We start from the raw sequence: 22,190 nt of genomic DNA, 5'->3' as shown, positions 1-22,190 counted from the left end.
AGAGAGAGAGAGAGAGAGAGAGAGAGAGAGAGAGAGAGAGAGAGAGATGCAAAAAAAGTAGGCTGGTATAGTTGGGTCATATATAGCAGTTCCGTGACCGTGGAGAGCGAAGGTTCGTTTCTCACTGGATTTGTCATCTATAAAGGTTAAAGAATAAAATTAGCCGGGGTGCCCCTCACAAAAATGTGGGGAAATTTTGTGAGACCCCTATATTCAAAATGGCCGCCGTCGGCCAAGCTGAAAAATTCACTTTTTAATGGTTTTGCCCACACTGCTCCATAATACATGGTTTCTGGGACTATTTGGGTCAAGAAATTCATAAATGATGTCGATTTATTGATTTGACCTATTTTTGACCCTCAAATTCAAGATGGCCGCCAATATTGGGGTCTTTACATGTCAATTTTTCAAAATCGTCATAGAGCCTTAATATTAGGCTCAAATGAAAGCTCTGCTCATACTGAGTTCAGTTATGGACAGTAACATTACAACTTACACATAGGTCATCAGATGTCTGGGGTGGAACCAATGAATGCAGGGAGACAGAGAAGATTCTTTAGCTTGGAGTTGTTTGTATTAACATTTTTAATTATGTATTTATTATGATTTATTTATTGAATTAACTAAAGAGGCTCTCCATCTGAATCTGTTGAATCTCCACACTGACTCCTCTCTTCATCACTGCTACTCTCATCTGAGCAGTCAGGAGGTGTGAGCTGCTGGGGCAAAGGGGGCAGGGTGTGACGCACTGGTCGACACTTTCCATTCACTAGTTCCCAGCCGTGACCAATGGGAGAAGGATGCTCTTGCAGGTTGTAATGGAGCTGGCAATATGTAAGGTAGTTTGTCCTTTCCATATGAAGATTTAAAGAGTCATCATCAGGTGGGAGACGGATTGTACTGTACATTTATTCTTCAGTTTTCGCCATTTGGAAACTCTGGCCTGGCCGCAGCTCACATCTGCACTCTCAGCATAAACAATGGAGAGGACAAATGCCTTCATATCCGCTCTGACTTGTTGTTCTAATTCAAGACTCTCACCCACTCGTCCCAGGAGCTCTCTTGCCTCAGAATTCATCTTTACCTTCTCCAACACCTTTTTCTTCCCATGCCCATAGAACCCTGAGGTGTGGTCACTGCCAGTGATCACATGGAGAGGTATGATGATATCTGCAACCTCTTCCGAGAGCATGGCACGGCAGTTGATTAAGGCATGCTTGTGTTTAATCAGCAGATCACCTCTGACTTGCTGCGAGACATAAGCTGCTTGGACATACACATCTGTGTCCTCGCAGTCTAGAACAACAGGTCCAGTGTACCTACTGGCTCTCACCTTTGCATAGGCAGAGAGCAGCATTGTATCTGCTTCTGGATGTCTGAAGACATAGTCCCCATTAGCCATGCTAGTGCTCAGGTTGGTTGATGTTTCTCCCTCGCAGTATATGATGTCACCCTGCACCTGACCCACTCGTCTTTTCAGCTGTTCCTTTACAAGTTTCTGTAGTCTGACCTTGTTTCCAGAATTAACCATGAATTGGTTGAACTCAGCAGCACCTGGGAACCTGTCTTCGGGCTTGGGGAAAACATTTGGGCCTTTTAGATGTTTTGCTGCCCGACGATCATGCTCATCATCCTTGATGCTGAAAGGAAGGTCATATATGTCATTGACAAGGATGATGAGGTATGCGTTGGCGTGGCGTGAGAAGATCATAGCACAGATTTTATCCAAGTAGTCACCCCAGTGATACTCTGAGCCGTCCCGCTTCCGAGACTCACGGTCTTCAGGTGTGGGGGTGGCAAGTCGCCAGATCAGCCCCATGTCCACAAGGCTAACGTGGTCTCTTGGTTTCTCACTTACTGGGTCTAGCTTGAAGAGCTCTAACAATTTGCTCTTCGCAGTCTTCCGCATTGACCCATCTACATTGTAGAGTGTAAGGCAATCCTCAGTCACTCTCCTCTCAAGGGCTGACTCAAGTTGGATCATTCCTGATCCCTCTGCAAGGTCCACTAGGGCTGCCAGTCCCGATCTCTCCATATGGGCAACTTTCATATGAGCACCAGATGGTGTACAGATAATTTCTCCAGCGAAATTTCGCCTCTTATTCCTGTGGATGGTTGCAGTGAGAGGCTTGATCTTTCTGAACACTCGCTCTTGCAGGAAGGTTTCAACCTGAGCTTGGCCATCTGGAAGTGCAGTCTTTAGGTCATGCACTAACTCTGGTGAGGCGACCAGGCTAGACTGTAGCGACCTCAGTGTAGGTGAAGAGATGTCAAAGGGCTCAGCTTCAAAATCCTTCATGCATGCCAGCAGGTCCTGAACTGCCTGCTCATCCTTCTTCATCCTTGCTGGCTGGCATTCAACATGCTTCCTATGGCGGTGCTGGCACTTGAGGCTCTGCTTCACTGTAGACTTCACCCTTGCAACGTTGTTTGCATTTCTAGTTGTTGAGAACAGTTGCTTCTCATTCTGTAGAAGCTGAATCCATCCTTGCTTTAGCTTCGAGTTCAGATTCATAGTTGTTTCTATCCAGAGGTCGAGTGGCTGACAGGAGTAAGGTAGCCCGGTCATTGACTGGGTGAAGTGAAGGTTGAAGAATGCAATTTTCTCATCTGACAGCGAAGAGAGCATTGCCCAATAATCTGGCAACCACCTTCCATAATCATGGTTGTCATATGCCATCAGTCCAGGCAGCATGTTGTATGTTGACAGTAGGTACTCTGTACCATTTCTTGCATGACATGCATCAAGACATTGTACAAGTGGGTCGGTCATCTCTAGGAATGAGACCCAAAAGTCCCCCATGTCTGTGCCAAGTTTCGCATAAACTCTGGTGATCAGCTCCTTTACATCACCATCCTCCTCAAGATCCTTGTGAGCTTTCTGTAGAGCCTCCTGAGTTTCTGTGAGTGCATTGCGCAGGGTCTTGAGATTCTCTTTGACGTCCTCTGATAGCTCTTCACACTCAAGAATCTTTGCTAGTCGTTTATGGATCAGAGCCTCTCTCCAGAGCAGGATGCAGCGCACACCCCGCCTGTAGTGCTTCCCTCGTAGTGCTTGGTCTACAGACCCCTCCACTACTACCCCTGCTGTAACAAGAGTGTCTGCCATTCCAGATCCCTTGAATCTCTTGTAGATAGCATAGATGTAGGACATCTGCTGGTGAAAAGCACCAAGGATTGGGACAATGTCCTTGAACATTTGCGCATTCTCTGCCTTGAGCTGAACGATCGTCTTGTAGGTGGGCAGGTCACCAACGAGAAAGGAGAATGGAATATTCTTCTTGTGCATGGCATTCACTAGTTTAACCATAATGTCATGCACCACTGACTTGCCTGGAGGTTCATTGTAGGTTGTGTGGTAGTAAGGCTTGCTCTTGTTGTGTGGTAGATGATGGCAGGACTGAGCACCACTGTATCCCGGAACCCGCTGCTCTTGAGGTGGTGGTCTTGAACCATCAGTGTCTATGCGAGACAATGCATGTATGACAGAGCGAGCACGCTGTGAAGCTGTGCCATTCACTGGTAGATCTACCATGGGACGAGCTGGTGGCTCACTCTTGCTACCAGGTGGGCATCTGTACTGATGGACCTTTGTCAGCTCTGCACACTTCTGCCTCAGCTGTGTAGAGATTTCTTTCTTCTTGGAGAGCCTTGAAGCAGGAACTTCATCTGCTTTCTTGTTATAGCTCTCTGGCTGCACATACATAACATTTGTTCGATGAGCTCCTGTTGAGTTGCCTGTCAGGGTGTCAGTCTTGAAGTCATCATTGTCGATAATAACAATAGCTGGCTTGCCATCTGCAATCTCCTGTGGGCAGGTTGCTGATGCCTCTATATCCATCAAAGCCCAGTGGTCATAAAGGAGCAGCGTGTCTGCGTAGCTGATGCAGACACCACTCTTGTGTAGAGTGTCTACCAAATCTTTACTCCGAGTCATGCCATGGACATTTACACCCAGGTTGATAGCAGTGATAGTGCGCTGTCCAGTAATGTGGTAGGTGATCATGGAGGCCAGACTGAGTGTGGCTGGGCTGAGGTCGGCATTTTTTCTCTGAGGCTGTTTTAGCCAAGTCAAAAGCTTCAACAGCAACTCACACAACTGTTCATCTTCCTCAAGATGATCAATGCAAGGTGGCCAGGGAACAATAGGTGTGTCTTTGATCATCTTCGATAGCCGTGGTGCCAAGTTCTGGAGGAGCTGCTCATCGCTGATGCCAAGGGATGAGACCGCAGCCTCAATGTAGTCACCTCCTCCCCCAACATCATAGACCCACTCGCTTTTGTTAAGCTCACTTCTCTCTTTAAAGCCAATTTTCTCTTGATACTCATTAATGAGCAGGTCCTTGACGTAAGATGATTTCACATCGCCTACTGCATAGCCATACTCACTGACTATGCATTTGTAGTCTGTTAAAAGAGACTGTAATGAACGGATCTCACGCTCAGTAAAGATGACAGAATCAACATGTCTAAAGAACAAATTCTTTGCCTCTGTGAGTGACACACTCTGGAGATGCATTGCATCATCTGGCTTGAAATGTGTATGGTGGATGTGCTTCATCCAACAGACATGGTGGTACATGATGTCATTTGCAAAAGGATCTGACAGTGCTGATGTTGACTCAATGAGCCTTGTGAGACGGTCCCTCAACTGCTCATCTTCTATAAGGACTGTGTGGCGCTTGAAGGCGCGCCATGCTGACTGAGTGTTGATTCTGAACAGCTTGCTGCGCACTCTATTTGGATGCCTCATGTCCTCACCTTGCATGCACCACACACACTTTGTCTTGTCATGGAGAGGCCCACCCACAGATGAACGCAGGCGCTTTGGTGATGGTCCCTCTGACTCTTTGTCAGCCTTCTGAACTGAAATTTCAGAACTTGAACACTGAGCAATGTCACTTTTTTTGTTTGTGCGCCGTCTGGCTTTTTCAAGCTTGTCTGAAGATGAGATTGAGATATAACATGATTGATGTATGTAATGATTCCCTGGCCCATCTTGCCACGAAATGGTGGTGTAAACATGACCAAATTTGTCAAACCCTGACCAGTTTTTGGCTTTGGATTGTAAGCTGTCCCATTTTCCTTGGTTGATTTTATCAGATGACTCACAAGGCTTGCCACATTTCAGCACACATTGATAGGACATTGGACAGGTTTCACATAAACCTGAAAAAGAGAAGAAAAAAAACTATTGTAGAGTACCAATAGAAGCTTGTCATCAGCTATCTAGCTAGGGTAGGCCTATTGGAGCTGAAACTAGCAGTGTTGCAAACCCTAATCCTATAAGTAGCTAGCTAGCTTGTCAGAACTGCTGGTTATGATGTTAAAGACTGTGTGAAGGCAAATAAATGATTTGCTTCTAAACACATTATACATGTTGCAAAATGGTTACAGAAAACAGGCCGCTCTCCTTAGTGGTTAACCTGCCTAGTGGCGAGTTATTGTTACTACATGTAACACTACTACTACTACTACAGTCTACAGTTTGCCAGTTAGCTGAGTTAGCGGCTGAGTTAGCAGCCGAGTTAGACGCCGAGCTAGCAACTGAGCTAGAGGCAGAAAGCTCTTAGATGTAGCGTCCATGTTTCCGGTAGAGGTGGTGACTTTGATTGACAGGTGACATTTCGTAGGGGGTGGGGTTTCAGCGGACTCAGCGGCCACGCCCACAGCGTTTGGGAGAAGAGAAAAAGGCTGATTTTTATACAACTTTGAAGCCTAATTTCACATATTTGGCCTTTTTTCTTATTCATTCAAATTTGGCAGGGTGGTTAACAACACACTTTTCTGTGGTATGTCAAACTCAGAACACATTTATTCTTACTTTACACAGACTTTAATGCTAGATAAAACTAATTAGATATGTTGCTATGTAATGCTTTTTTCATGACAAGCAGTTGGATTATGTCAGTTGACATATGTCAGTTGACATAAGTTGAGACAGCTGTCTTAGCTAACACTAATTATCAATGATAACTTCTACACATAACATTATCTCTTTGCTGTCATACATTCATAATGATAAAATTCTCTTTGGACAAGTGAATAATGTTGAGTATATAAGAACTTACCTCAAACAAAGTGTCTCAATGCAGCAAGGAATTTTCCAGTGACATGAAACCATGGAAACGTAACAGTTAGAGAGTTAAGTAGCAGTTATCAGTTATCAGTTGGATGTGGCTATCCAACTGACATCCATACCTCACTGATTGGGAGTGAGGTATGCTTTGTTGAATTACTGCAGAAGACAACTTTAGAGACATTGTATGATATTCGGAAGTGTTAAATTATTTTCCAGTTCATAATGAAATGATGGGACAAATTGGTCTACACAGTTCACATTATTAATAACATCAGCAAAGTTTGTTTCTCATCAACCACAAACCTAAATCTTTTTTACTTGTGAGATGACTTCTGCGTAGCCTACTTGTAATGTTACTGTCCATAACTGAACTCAGTATGAGCAGAGCTTTCATTTGAGCCTAATATTAAGGCTCTATGACGATTTTGAAAAATTGACATGTAAAGACCCCAATATTGGCGGCCATCTTGAATTTGAGGGTCAAAAATAGGTCAAATCAATAAATCGACATCATTTATGAATTTCTTGACCCAAATAGTCCCAGAAACCATGTATTATGCAGCAGTGTGGGCAAAACCATTAAAAAGTGAATTTTTCAGCTTGGCCGACGGCGGCCATTTTGAATATAGGGGTCTCACAAAATTTCCCCACATTTTTGTGAGGGGCACCCCGGCTAATTTTATTCTTTAACCTTTATAGATGACAAATCCAGTGAGAAACGAACCTTCGCTCTCCACGGTCACGGAACTGCTATATATGACCCAACTAGTAGTTGTTTACTTTCTTGTTGTGTAATAAATTAAACAAACATTTCCCCACTGCACACATCTAACCTTAACCGCTCAGACGCCGACATTAAGTTAGTTTAATATTCATTTGACATTCAAAATACAAACCTATTATGCGCTTCAACCATTTGAGTTTAAACGTTGTCAAACCACAAGGCCACAAGGCTTATTTATATATAATAATAATATAATATATCGTTTCGTCAATTTTTTACCACTATACATAGGCGTGTGTCTCCTCATGTAAAATTACTTGTAAGGTGGATCTTGTCAGTAGCCTAATCGTGAAATCTTAAGTGTAGTATTTTTTGGAAACAAGTGTTGAGTTACTACACTCTGAAAACAAATGTGTTGGAAATCAACACATTCTTTGTGCAATGATGATTTCAACAAATGTTGTGTTAAATTTCAGTATTTCCCTGAGGGGAAAGTTCTACACAAAATTGTGTCATGAGCATTGGCCAATCAGCTGGGGGGGGTTGTACAAAAAGGGGGGGGGGGGGGGGGGGGGTCATCCGCCAGAAAAATGTTTTCAATTTGAATTCCATTTCATGTATTTTATAAACATTTAGGGACTATGGTGAGATGGAAGAGGAAATAATTATATATATATATATATATATATATATATATATATATATATATATACATATATGTGTGTGTGTGTGTGTGTATATCATATTAAAGGCCTAAATATATATATTCTGTGTAGTATTAAAATATGTAGCAATACGAAAAAGTTGTCTTACTTTCTGTAGTTTTTAAATATAGGGACTGATAGCCAGGACTTGAAAGAATAATTGTATTTTATTTATATGTTTGATATGATTTCATATTGAGCCAAGTGAAATCACCCACAGAAGCCACAGAAGCAGGCTGTCTGTGTGATCCTCAGCCCTGACGATGCTGTGAGAAAAAAAACCAAAAACGTTTGAAAAGTGGGCGGGGCATAACCCCTATGTCTCCAGTTACACCAGCTACATCATCGATGCAAAGTCGATGTTGCAGTCTATATCAAAGTCCTTCTAAGGCTCTTATTATAATGTCTCTGTCTATATGCACCTTCTTGTATCTTAAAGGAAACCCCTGTATGTGTTAGTAGCATGGTTAGTAGTAGTTTTGCTGTGGATTTGTGACTGTAACGGGTGTGCACGTGAATGTTAGCTTTTTATGCAACAGCTAGCCATATTGCTAACTGTACTAAAATAGCAGTATGGACCTCGACTAATGTCGACGCCGTGATAGATAAAATTCAAAACATTGAGTCTCGTCAGAAGATATTTTTTCTGAGACAATTATACGAATATTTAAGTGAGTGAGGACAACCATAATTGCGCGAACTGGGTTAGAACTGGGTTGGACTTGAACCTAGCTAAAGTCTGTTATGCGGGTGGCGCCATTTTGTTTGCTTAACGTTTTTCAGTTATTCTTGCTGTAGTTTATAAAAAACAAGTAGTGGGTAAAGCCAAAGTCCTTCTTCTTCTCTTATTATAATGTCTCTGGTAAAGCTATCTGGCATACGAAAGAAGCACACGAATTGTAAAGCACAACAAAAACATAAGTGGGTTTTCGACAAGTGTATCACAGTATAAATGCCATGTTTTATCATTCCCCTTCTGTCTGCACAGTAGCTAACGAACTTTAACTTTATGCTGGTATGCAGATAATAAGTGCTTATATAACATTGTAATTTATCTAATACGTTATCTGGGAGATAATCATTGGGGTTATTATATTAACAGTACAGTATTATGTTGGACCAAATCTATTGATTCAAATAAGCTTATGGCACGATATAAAATAAATAAACATAGCAGCTAGCTGCTACTTCATTTTTCTTGTGAGCTATCCAAAGCTAACATAAGGTCATTCTGAGGTTGGTGCCAAATTGTTGCCTGCAATCCTAGCTTTTGACGTCTGTTTGTAATAGGTAGTAATAGTAATAGGTAATTTTACCTGCATTGTTTGGCCAGTTATGCTGTGTATACAAAGTCTGTTGGTTTGTAATTAAATTAATACATTCATTTTGGCATTTTAATTTTGCAGGCTTGTTTCCACAAGTTGCTGGCACTATTTCTTAAGTTGGGTAGCATAACCAAGTTAAGGCTTGATGGTAAGTAAAAGGCATCTGCAGTTTCAATCAAGCTATTTGACAAAACTGCACTGGTTGATTCTATAACTGGTATGCTGTATTATTGTGATTGCTATAAGGCTGTGATTATATTGTTATTATTTTAAATTTAGTTCTAGTCATTCAGTTGTCAACTTGGTGTTGTATTTAGAAATTCAATTTGTGTTCATTTTGTTTTGTCACTGTATATTTTTGTTTGTGCACATGTAGAAGAATGGATCCTCCCAAATCCCTCACGACTGTGTTCCTGGATGGCCAAGAAATATGCAAGAGGATGGACACTTTCTGTACTGTCCAGAACATCACTGAGGCTTGTGCATCTGCACTGTCGTGCAAAGCAGAAATTACCAGAATTCTTAAGTTCTGCTCAGTTTTTAATGAGTATATTGATATTGATGTGAACTGTCATGTTGAAAACATCGATAAATTCCAAATTCTATTCAAGTCCATTCAATCAGAGGTTTGTGATGTCAGTGCCACTGCTGGAAACATGCAGGAAACAGAAGTACAGCAGGTATGTTTGTTCAATATCATTAATTCATTCGGTCTGAATGATATGATTGGTTGGAGTTTTCACAGAATATTATGAGAATGGAATAATAATGAGTTTCTATGCCTGGTGGATCTCTCTAAGATTTTAGAGTACCATTACCTTATTAATAGTATTTTAACCTAAACAAAAAAATGTAACAAAGGTAAGGGTAGCTTTAAGCTAAAATACTGTGTATATGAAATGTTCCTTCAGATTTCAACAGCAGCCAATGACCTTGGCAGTGAGAGTGTGAAACGCCACCTACAACAAAAAGATCCGAGGATCTTGGCATTCTACGAGGAGAATGGAACCCTCACAGAAAAATGGAGAAGGGCAGTGGTCACAACTGCCGTCAGCTACCTTGTTGAAAAAAGGGGATTGTAAGTAGACGTTGTCACTTTTTATTTTGGATTAGAGGAGCTTTAATGAAAATATGCACAATGTTAATGTGTCCATTTTCCTGTTCATTGTGTTTTATCTCAGTTATCCAGTAAGTGCTGATAAAAAAATCCTTGCCAGAACCATTGTTGAACTGTTCCCGTCACTTCAGATCAAGATGGAGGAAGAAAATGAAGGATATGTAAGGGAATATTTTTAAGAGTAGCATGAAACATGCATGCTCGTTGATTCATTTTGATAGTAGCTCATAAGATTACTGATTTTTTTGTGTTATACTTGTATTCTGTGTTGTGAAGGAACACTTCTATGATACATTAAGCCACACTGGCTTTCTGGAGGACAAACTGAGGAACATCCGCCGAAAACTGAGAGATGATCAGCGTCGCTTTCAGAAAAGGGGTAGTCGCTCATCTGAGGTTACTCTTAGACTGGAAGAAGTAACAGAAAGTGATGAGTTTGTCCAAGAATGGATAACCGTGATCAAGAGGATGAAGCCTAGTCCTGAGAACCTTTCATCGATCAAGATGGGTATGGACAAAACCTACTCCCACCGAAGATATTGGATATCTAATCAATCACCTACTCTGGCAGAGATTGTTGAGAACTACCCGATCCTATCTGATTTACTCTGGTGGAGCTGGAATGTCATCCCTGCACATTGGTGTGTATGATAAAAAAAAAGTGAAGCTGCAAGCAGCATTGGGCGGGACCTCGCACCCTTGCGCACGTCGGGCCTTGGCGAAGTGGAAAGGTTAGGGGCATTTAGATGCCTTCAGACCCGGGTATTTATCGGACACTGCAATAAGTAGATATACATTACAAACACACACTCACTCTCTCCCTCTGTCTGTTTGTGTAGACTGAGCAACTGAAATGAACTGCCAACACTTTGAGTCAAACAGGAGAGGAACTTATTTCCAGTGAAACCTGTAGATATGTTTGTAGGTCATGCTCTTGTAATTAGTGTTTGATCTAGACTTTGACAGTATTGTCAGTGAAATAGCTGACAGACTGCACACATATCTAAAAACACAATACAGTCAATAAACTTGAACTAGACACAGAAAACTGAGGCACCTTTTCCTCATCAGGTATCATGAGTCATTACAAGTTTTCTCCACTGGGTGGAACACTAAGACCACAAATGAATCTGGATGATCCACTTCTGTTTCTCTGTGCCTGTTGTATCTGTTTGTGAAGTAATGTCTCCTTCTTTTGCTCTGCTCTTCTGTTTCCGCTTCACTCTTGTCTCTGTTTCTGACGTCATTTCTCCTTCTTTTTCTCTGCCGTCCTGTTTTACATTTACTCTCGTCTCTGTTCATGTTGTCTTTACTCCTTTTGCTCTGCTCTTCTGTTTCCGCTTTACTCTTGTCTCTGTTTCTGATGTCTTTTTGCCTTCTTTTGTCCTGCTCTCTTTCTATTTCTCTTTTCTTTTTAGGTGCGGCATAGTATTTGGATTTGTCAGTTTGTCTTTGGGAACCCCGCTTTGCCCATCTCTCTACAGCTAAATCCATATTCTTTTTGGGACAGAGTGGTCTGATAAGGACGTCCTCTGGAAGTTGATGTCAGAGGATATGTTCAGTGTATCTTCCTTTGAGGGAACCATGCATTTTTCTGATTCATTCCGAGATTTCTTTTTTTGTGGAGAATGTTGTGTTTTACAATCCAATTACAGTTTGGCCTTGCTCCTTCTTCTCTGTCTTTTGTCTGTGGCATACCTCTGTAGCACTGTGTCTGTCCAGTTCTGTTGCCTTTGGATAATTGAATTGCTGAATTAATGTCCACCTATAATCCATCTCAACCTTATGCACCCTGAGAGAAGTATATTTAGACAATTTCAAAATAAACTGCATCAGCCAGAAAGTGGGAGAGGCGGAGCATCTTGACCATGTCCTGGCAAGGCCATAGCATACTAAAGGACTCTTCTTTTGTCTTCAGGAGGCTGCTTTTCTGCACTTCTGCAGTGATTACTCTCTCTTATTGAGACTTTCTGTCAGGTTTCCTGACACAATTTCTGAAATTGTAGTGGTGCACAGTCGTCTGTAGTGTTCTGCACTCATTCCTGTGACCACAGATTTCGCGATTTTGACATTTTGGTCTCTTCAGCTACCTCCTTTTGACTTTCGGCAGAATCTTGATCTTTTTGCTGTGCCTCTTACTTGCACCTCTCACCTCTTCTTCTGTATTCACCCTCTCTTGCTCTGAGTCACTGAGTGGAACATGTATCATGTAACATGTTTCCATCAGTGGATAACTCCAGACCTTTTGAATTACATGATTTTGCTTTGACCTTTCCCCTAATATCTCGCCAATTGTATGTCCATAGACAGTGGAGCCATTTCTTGTTTTTTTAATTTTCTTTTCCAAAAATCTTTAGGGACAAATTTGACCACACATCAGAACAGAATGACTGACCTTGATCTAAAATATCGACTTTACACATAACTTTATTTATTGTAATTGTAAAAAATTGAAGAAAAGATATAATTGAAAAATAAGCCTTGTGGCACATGAGGAATATTAGTCTGTATGTTATACAGTTGGTTTGATATCATTCACTCAAATGGTTGAAGCGCATAATAGGTTTGTATTTTGAATGTCAAATGAATGTTGAATATTAAATTTTAAGTCGCTCCTACTGTACCATTGAGGTACCAGAGGTAGCCCACTTTTATTCATATCTCATAAGTGTTTTATTCTATCATTACAATTTTCCAAGACTTTGTCATTCAGTTTGTTTCTAATAAAACAAATACTTTCTGAATCTCATTGACTCTTTTAACCTTACTCAGTCTGTATCTGATCCAACACATGAGAATGGATACACATTGGACCTTATATTATCCTTTAGTCTACAGTTAAATGTCAGTGAGATTTGTGACATGCATATGTCCCCTCACTTTGCTGTTTTATTTAATATTACATTGCCTCTCTCCCATGTGAAACTGTGCGCCGCGAACCACTGTCTGCACACAATTAAACCTTCAACTGCTTCTGAGTTTTCTGCAGCATTTTCTATGCTACTCAAGATCATTATGGTACTCCTGATGAGCTTTTAGACACTTTTAATTGTACTTGCATTGACATATTAGATTTGGTGGCTCCTTTTAGGTGTAAACGCCCTAAGCCAGTAACAGAGCCATGACACCACTCGCACTTTGAGGCGTGTATGTAGACGCGCCGAGAGGAAGTGGAAGAAAGATCATCTACAGTCTATTGCAGTATCAGAAAGCTGTTAAAACTGCCAAGAGTCAGTTTTTATCCAATCATCTGTCAGTTAATAGCCATAGGGTAGTCCAACATGCAGCCGCCCACCTGCTGACTGGATTGAAACGGCATGATCACATCAGTCCTGTCCTTGCATCTTTGCACTGGCTGCCTGTTAATTTTAGGATCCAGTTCAAGGTTTTATTAATTGTTTTTAAGTGTTTAAATGGTCTGGCGCCATCTTACTTATCAGAGCTTGTACAGCCTCACAGAACTTCCAGAGCACTTAGGTCGACAAACCAGCTGCTCCTGGCTGTACCTCGGTCCAGACTCTCTACTCGTGGGGACAGAGCCTTCTCAGTGGCGGCCCCCAAGCTGTGGAACAGCCTACCTTTCCAGCTTTGAGCTGCACAGTCTGTTGACACTGCTGAAAACCCATCTTTTCTTCTTGGCGTTCAGTCCCAGCTAGGGGAGAATCATTGGCTTTTACTTTACTCTTTTTTAAATTGAGCTCTTACTATTCCTTTATTGTTTTTATTTATTATTATATTTGTGTATGATTATATTGTATTTTAATACCTGTACAGCACTTTGGTTCAACTGAGGTTGTTTTAAAATCTGCTTTATAAATAAAGCTTGACTTGACTTGACTTCATATCGTCATTTTCTGTTTCTGTTTCAATTAGTATTTTTTATTTTATTTTTATTTTTGCGTTTTTAAATACCAATGTCAAAAGCGCCCAATTTTACGTATGCAGTTATAATGAATGGAACTATTTATTTGTCATGGGTCCTAATTTAAAGCATCACACACTGAAATGAAATGAAATAAATGAAAGTAAAATGATAATCGGTTTTGGGTTCCCCCCTTTACTCCACACAAGTTGAACAGTGCAAGAGCTTATCTTATTCAAATGCCTTTTGGCAGGTTTAGTGGAGTGTGAATGTGCCTGTTTTTTAATGTTTGATTAAATGTCTTTGAATGTTGTCTCTGTTTGTATGTTTGCTGTTAATCTTGTTGTGTATTACTTTGAGTTAAGTCCACTGTAAATTATGTTTAATTTTCTGCGTGTTCTGTAGGGCGGCTTTAGAAAAGAGAGCACACTCTCAAAGGCCCCTCGATGCAGAAATAAAGGTTGATAATATTAAATGATAATAATAGCTAATTATGTTTTGATAAGAAATAAGTTAACATTATGCTATGATTGTTCTTTCTTACAGTAGTTTATTTTTTCGTTCCCCAGGGATGAGGACTAAGGTTTATTATAATATATCTACACTGTTATTACTAATATTATCATCCTTAGTATTATTATTATATGGTTATACAAAGCAATTTTAACAGTAAAGGTAGCCAGCACTCCTTGTGTTGGTCAGACAGAACAGGTAGCCTTTTAAAGACTGAATGAACGAATTAGAGCTAATTTTGGGATGTACCACAAAGGGCCTGCTCATGTTATACTGTACATGATTATAAAAAAAGCTAGGCAGCCACCCAAAGCTGAAGCTTTATGTTAAGCCTGAATAGTAGGTTAAATGGGGGAAACGCCTACTGTACAAAAGTTTAATCAAAGTCACACAACTAATTCAGTGTAAAGATGCACACAAGCAACACACAATGCTCCACAACACACCTCTGCTGGATGAAGCCTTTTACACAGTAACTCCATGCTGCATAAGAGTAGTAACCTATTTGGATTATTGTTTCACAGACTAAATAAATCTAGACCAGCTAAGCAGTAAAGTGCTGTGTGTTTTCTTACTGGCAGGTCAGGTGGACACCTAACAACAGCTAACTGTCCATATGGGCCTTCTGATCCAGATAATCTTTGTTGGAGGATTAAAGCAATGGCCGTGAGAAGGAGGAGGAGGAGGACACACACGACCTGCAGCTCCTATAACCTGTCAGGTACCGTATTTTATATTATTGTCTGTCAGCTGGCAACAGGAATGAATATTCTTAATAGCCTAATTGAACAGTCCCATATCAGTAAGTACTAACTAAATTTGAATAACGTTATATTGTAAACAAGTTCTAGTGGCATTTTGTTCGGACGTTTAGTCAAAATACGATTGAACTAAGTAAGAAATAATGAAACAGTCTCTCATAAGCACACAGTTTAAGTGATGTTTATTTGTACATGGACATACATTTTATAAATAATACAGGCTGATAAAGCAGAGAGTGAGCATGGCTGTTTTTGTCAGTGTTTGAATTCACATGTATTATGTTTGTGTTACACAGTGGGGGGTAGTTAAAGTCATAATTGTTTCAGTTCAAACTGGCTTATTTATGTGAGGATTGCTGTTTGGAGTTTATGCATCTGATAAAGCAATCAGCAGTAATCTCTTTCATTCTTGTTCCTTCTTCTGTGACAAGATAGAAATGTGTAATCTGTTTCTGTGCATATCTTTTCTTAGCAGGACACATTTCACCTACTGATTATAATGCATTCATCAAAGAGCTCTAATCACTGGACTCTCTCAGAGTTACTCGGGCAGCGGAGGCTCTTAGGGTTCGGAGCTTTGCTGGCATGGCTTGTCCTCTTCCATCTTCTTGTGAACGTCTGGCTCCTCTGCATCTTCACCAGTCTCTTGGTGGTCCTCGGAGGTTGGCTTGGGTCCCGTGCTGTATTGGATGCCAACAGCCTCCTCCACTTGGAGCACTTTTTGCCACTTGGCAAAGTGAATCCACCTCTGTATTCACCTGAACATGAGTGGAGGTTGAACCATGAGATCCACAGTGCCGTCCACAAAGCGATGCGGGATTTTGTGTCCTCATGGTATCGCACTCTGCTGCCAGAGGTGGAGGGAGAGTTTGAACGTGCAGTATGCAATTCGATGCTAGAGTCAGTGATGGAACTGAAGGAGCGAGCAAGGCGAGTGGACAGAAAAGCGCTGGTTCAACGGCTTCTCGAACTATATGGCTGTCACCTGCAGAGCTACATGACGGCAAGGCAGATACAGTCAACACAGAGGGAGAGCATCCCTCTCTGGCACCTCTACAGCAAAGTAGACACCCCTCACCCAGCTGTCAGCAGCGCAGCCGCTGAGCTCAGCTACTCAAGAGCTCTAGTTAACCTTGTCTTACATGTGCTTGTTCCATACCCTCAGATGGAAACCAGGACTGGAGGTTACATGGTCACAGAACTCATCACCTGCAATGTGCTGCTGCCGCTCATAAGCAGGGTTTCTGATCCTGACTGGCTTAACCAGACCATCGTAGACATATTCACCAGGTCCAGAGAGCCACAGGATATCAATATGGATGAGCTCCCTGTAGGTGCCCTGTACAGATTCCAGATTCAGAAAGAGTCTTGGACCACCTGCCCGTCACTGTCATCCTCTGATCAATTGGGTCTCACCAACAGTAGCATCTCTGACCTTGATGACCTGCAGAGCCAGAGTACAATCTTTCAGAGTGATTCCTCACAGGGCAGCATGGTTAGCCTGGCATCTGCTGGGAAAGTCCAAGGTTGCCATGCAGGTCTGCTCACACCATGCAAAGTGAATTGCTGTTTACTCACATCTGGCCACTACTCCAACTCAGCAGAGTCCAAAGTGCTTTCACTGGACTCCCTAATTGCACCAGACACAGACGATGACCTAACAACCTTTTGTGAATGTGGGCCTCCAACCAACTTCTGCAATGTGATGACCTCAAAGTACGATGAGACTGTTGGCTGCTTTGGTCCACTTAAAAATATTGGGCCGAAGGTGGTGGTGCCTGAGGACTCCCAGTGGCCAGCAGGTATTGCCCAAGAAAAATCCCCAACTTGTCCCCCAAGAAGGCTTTGTTTAACCCCCTACAACTTTGATGCAACGAACACCCCAGCTGCTCCTATGACCATCCAGAATGTGCAAATTGCTGGCACAGTCACTGCAAAGGAGCAGCGTGGCACCGGCACGCATCCTTACACTCTCTACACCGTAAAGGTATCATTAAAAGTGCATTTCTGTTCGACAGATATTTGAATATGTGTTATTGGCTGCACATACATTACCCTTTACTTTATGTTTCATAGTTTGAAACTGGGGCTGATGCTGAAAACGATGGCACTCTGCAACCTGTGGCTGGTCACACTGTCAACCGGAGATACAGCGAGTTCCTCAACTTGCAAACACGTTTAGAGGAGAAGCCTGAAGTCAAGAGATTAATCAAGAGTGAGAAATGATGCTCTGCTTTACTTGATCATGAATACTAAGACAGATACATCATTGTCAGTCAATATTATGTGTTTCAGATGTCAAAGGCCCAAAGAAAATTTTCCCTGATCTTCCATTTGGCAATCCTGACAGTGAGAAGGTTGAAGCCCGTAAAAACCAACTGGATACATTCCTTAAAGTAGGTATTATGATGATAACATAATTCTACATGATCAACAATTATTTGCATGGTCCTGTAGTTTGATTGATTTATTTTCTAGCAATTAAACAGCATTCCTGAGACAGCCAACAGTGAGGACATGCAGGAGTTCTTGGCTCTAAACACTGATGTTTGCACATATTTTGGAAGAAAGCCTTTTGTCAAGTCAAGAATTGATAAGGTGAGAAGGAATCTGAGTGATACTGTAAGAGCATTTTTTTTTGAGATTTTTACACTCAGAATTGTGTTTTGCTTATTGTTCCTTGAGTTGGATTCTTGAGTTTCATTGCAGAATGATGGATGTGCACAGTTTGACACTAGATGGCTGCTATATCTATGGTATGCTGTAGCACCTCCAAAGCTCACCAAACACGTTAAACTCGTTTTTCTGTACAAAAACTTAAGTGTAAAAACAATAATTTTCTGTTACACAAAAGGTTATGTACCTTTTTGAAAATTTCTTGGCTCCGACCAGTTGCTAGACAACCATCAGCAACTTGTGGAAGTTACTTGGTTATTGAATATAATTCATGAGTAGTGGTGATACATCCACTTGGAGTGCAGATTCAGGAGAGTATGATCCATGCATTTTATTTTTTCTTCAAGGGGTTAGTAATTGTCTTGTGTTTTTCTCCATCTTGATTGCTATTAAAGATGATGGAAAATGCTTTAGACACATTGAAGACAGCTTTCCCCCATCCTGAGCCCCTCAGTCCAATTGAAGACCTTGAAGGAGACCCTGATGGAAGAACGATGGACAACAAGAAATACAGGTGAGAAATCTATCAGTCCAATACAATAGTTCTCAAAAATCGTGTGAGACCCCATAATTTTACAGCAATGTGACCCCTCAGTTTGTTTGCATTTCCCTATGTGTTTGAGAAGTTCAATCAAGGAGTAATTGAGACCCTCAAGGCCTGTTGACCCACAAGTTAGAAATCACTGGTCACTCTTCTGCCTCTCAAATTTGGGCTGTTTTTGAAGTATTTTGTTACTTGACTGTAATGAGTGATTTCTTTTTTTGTGTGTTTTGTGCATCAGGAGGCTTATGTTCCCAAGCAAAATGTCCCCATCTCTCAATATACCTGACTTGCATCCTAAAGTGACATACTGCTTCAGTGAGGGCAGCGCTGTAAGTTGAAGGTTACATATATTTACAGTGCCATCTTTGATTGATAAATGTGTGTTTGAAAGGGGTGCTGGACACAGGTGACACATTTGCTTTTGGCTCTTTAGGTGCTCAATGGCATGTCACTGTCCAGCCTAGAGAACTTCGTCAAGGAGCAGGAAAGACTTTTATGTGAACTGAATGGGAAGGAGACTGCCAAGCAGAGGTGTGGGCAGACTGGAAAAGATAAGAAAACTTCAGGTAAAAATCATGTTCTGTCATAGTTTTATCCATAACAACAGGATGTAATAAAATAGCCACATTAGGGCCAGGAAAATCAATATGCAATATCAGTGCATTGCCACTTGAGTGCAGCACAGCTCCACTTTTGTAGAGGCATTAGCATTAGTGGTCCTAGCAGTCCCTCTCACTGTTTGTAAGTTTTGTCTGTATTTCATATATTTTAAGATGTGTCCAGAATTGTGATGCTATAAATTTAGTGTGTGTCTATGTTTTCCTGTATGCACTGAAGACACAGCTGTGGCCGATGTTGCTTTGAACATCTTGTGTCTGCTGATGAAGGACCAGTGGAGTTGGCTATGCACTGAAAACATACAGAAGACCATCAGACTGCTCTTTGGCACCTTCATTGAGAGGCAGGTGTTTCTTTTGGCTTCTCAGTAGCTTTCACAACCATTTCTCAATAGTACATACAGTTAGAACATGTTAATTTAAAACTCAGTGCCTGACACCCTGAGACACCCCGGAGATGATAAGTGAGATGTATGAGATGGTGTATTTTTATAATGCATTAGCTTATCAATCAATCAATCTTTATTTGTATAACGCCAAATCACAACAAAGTTATCTCAAGGCACTTTCCACATAGAGCAGGTTCTAAACCGAACTCTTCAGGTTTTAACTTTAAAGAGACCCAACATTCCCACATGAGCAACAGTGGCGAGAAAAAACTTCCTTTTAACAGGAAGAAACCTCAGGCAGAACCAGACTCACTTATATGTTTTTATTTTTTGATTTTTAACCATCTCCCTGTGATTGTCCTTTCATGCCACTCCATGAATCAGGGCATATTTTTCCATTAAAATTCATGTTTACTGAAAATGTGTGAATTGATTGATTATTTAAATCATTCAGCCATTACAATAGAAAATACATCAGTTATAAGTTCATTGTAATTAGTACTACTTGCTTATTCAAATATGGTATGTGGCTGCAGACGTGTTTAGCTAGCGGTAACACTGTGGCATTGGAGCTGTATTTTTCATCCATACAGCTCAATATCCAGCCACTGAGTCCTTTTCTAGCAAAGACAACAAGTTTTAAGTTTGTTCCTAAATAGTTTGTGGGATGTGAATTCTGTGTGATATTTACCCTGATTTCTTCTCAAAACATTTTTTGGTCTTCAAATGCAATGTTTATGCCCTAGTGGGTACTCCACAGATTTAAACAAGGACTTGTCTACAATTACCAAAGGATTGCTTTACCGCACACAATCTGTGGGAACTGTGCTTGTCTAATCTCTAGTGTTCTGCTGTCATTAACTTGGCTTCCATTTTTGGACTTGAATATGCCTCTGGGAGTTTTAAAGTTTGTGTGTACATGTGTTTCCCTCTCTCCTAATTAGTTATTAATGGAAGTTAAAGCATATTTGCATGGACAGTATATGTGTTTATGTCTGAATGTTTCTAACATATACTGCAGTGGCGGAGATCTGGTAGAAAAACAAACTGATTGGTTGACTGATTTCTCTTTCAGATGGTTGGATGTAGGAGTTGCACACCTTACCAGTGCCCCCTGCTGGGTGATTTACCTACAAGTGCTTCAGGAAGCTGTATGGCCAGGTGGCACGCTGCCCGCTCAACCAAGACCAGAGCGCAGTGCAGCAGAAAGAGAGGAAACCAAGGAGCGATGTCTGGAATGTCTGATGCAGCTGCTTCCAGGTATTCAATATTATGGATGTTTTAATGCTATTCTTATTTTCATTGTTCCTGCATCAGTTTGGTCCTCTCTGGTTTGTTTCATATATATGTGACTCAACAGAGCTCATCACTGACATGCTGGGCAGTGAAAAGTACAGGCTGAGCTTGGAGACCATGCTGGAGTCTTTACAGGACTGTCAGATAAACAAGTGAGTCAAAAACCAAACTGTCCTGTAAACATAAGTCAGATCCTGCTATTTCAAGACAAGCAGGGTCTCAGAAACCAAATAGTAAGAGCAAACACTTGTACCAGGAATTGTGTAATGAGTACCTCACACACTGAAATAGAAATTATATTGTATTTAATTATCATCATCATCTCTAATGTTGTGGGTCATTAACTGTGTTTGTGTGACTCTGTTCAGGCATCTGCTCTACTGCATCTGTGACCTGCTGCTGGAGTTTCTGATCCCTGAGTCGTGTAATGACGCCTTCCAGAGGTCCCTGCTGCAGAGTCTGGCTAAAGACACAGAGAGAGACAGTCTTCACTTGTGATCCGCACATGATGACACTCTAATGTCTCACAGTTGTAAGCAATAGATGAATGCTGTGGGGGATTGTGATGTGTTCACTAGATTCTCCTGGGTAACACAGAATAGAGTCATTAAGTGAATGGTCACAAACAACAGGATGTCATGTGGCTCTACCTTAGGGATTTATAATAAATTTCCCTTCCCCGTGACTTACTGTAACATAAAGATTGGGAATGTGTGTACAGCTCGGAAATATTTGCTATACATAGGCTTGTTGTCCACAACTGTAGCCACCCAAAGGGCATAGGAAAATGTGAATGTTTTCAGCAGTATCATTGCAGTATCATTATCAGCACACAAAGTGAACTAGCTGACTCACTAACATATCAATATCAACTGCTCTTCCTACAGTATGTGCCATTGGTTCATAGAATCTGGTGCAAACTATATAAACGTAATAGTTAATGCTTAATTATGCCAATCATACCTGTAGGCAAAACAGACATATGGTTTGTAACTACCATTTCTTTAATCAACTTTTGTTGTGATGTATTCATTTATTTATTCATGTGTTCAGATCTTAAAATCTTTCCCAGGCTTTACATACAGGCTGTAAAAAATTATTATACTGCATCAGTGTCAAGTACGTTTGTGATTTTCATCTGAATTTTTTTTTAACAATTTTTAAATCTGTTGATGATGACTTATTGTCAAATTGTTTTGTTGTAGTGGCTTTAAAATATGTTTTCAGGAGTCTGTTTATGGTGATTATTTTTTACTCTGTTCTTTTTTCCCCGTCAACTGATATCTTTTCCATGTAATCAGTGCCTTTAACATCATGCCTTGGCTTAGTACATGTCATTTTCACATAGAGTTTGAGCTTTGATAAAAGTATTTTGGGACATTTAGACCTTCAGGCTGACTTTGACTGAATCAATACGTTTTAAATGTGTTGTAATAAACAGTGTGAGAGAACCCCACTTTCCCCAAGACATATGCAAATATCTTTAGATTTGACCGACAAAGCTGTCACGAAGATGGTACTGTGTCTTTTACAAGCAGCTTTAGGCCATTGCTTTGTAGACATTGTCATTCATGAACACG

At 40.9% G+C, this 22,190-nt stretch overlaps 1 protein-coding gene across 1 annotated transcript; it reads left to right on the top strand.

Moving 5' to 3' along the window:
* The first annotated feature begins 14,474 nt into the window (after positions 1-14,474).
* snx19a (sorting nexin 19a) lies at positions 14,475-21,304 on the top strand. Its single transcript, XM_053331700.1, has 13 exons — positions 14,475-14,525; positions 14,909-15,048; positions 15,561-17,075; positions 17,165-17,303; positions 17,384-17,484; positions 17,567-17,686; positions 18,160-18,278; positions 18,547-18,637; positions 18,742-18,874; positions 19,146-19,269; positions 20,390-20,574; positions 20,675-20,762; positions 20,979-21,304. Exons 3-13 carry the CDS (start codon positions 15,588-15,590, stop codon positions 21,106-21,108), a joined length of 2,718 nt encoding a protein of 905 aa, XP_053187675.1. The 5' UTR covers positions 14,475-14,525; positions 14,909-15,048; positions 15,561-15,587; the 3' UTR covers positions 21,109-21,304.
* The last annotated feature ends 886 nt before the right edge of the window (positions 21,305-22,190 follow it).

Source organism: Scomber japonicus, chromosome 13 (assembly GCF_027409825.1).
Source record: "Scomber japonicus isolate fScoJap1 chromosome 13, fScoJap1.pri, whole genome shotgun sequence".
Classification (NCBI taxonomy): Eukaryota; Metazoa; Chordata; class Actinopteri; order Scombriformes; family Scombridae; genus Scomber; species Scomber japonicus.
The sequence above is the reverse complement of the archived record's forward strand: the minus strand, read 5'-3'. Positions and strand labels throughout refer to the sequence as shown.

Coding starts and splice junctions, on each gene's coding strand:
- snx19a (XM_053331700.1), top strand. CDS start 15,588: ATGCATTCATCAAAGAGCTCTAATCACTGGACTCTCTCAGAGTTACTC. Junction 17,076..17,164: donor ACACTCTCTACACCGTAAAG/GTATCATTAAAA, acceptor TATGTTTCATAG/TTTGAAACTGGGGCTGATGC. Junction 17,485..17,566: donor AACTGGATACATTCCTTAAA/GTAGGTATTATG, acceptor TTTATTTTCTAG/CAATTAAACAGCATTCCTGA.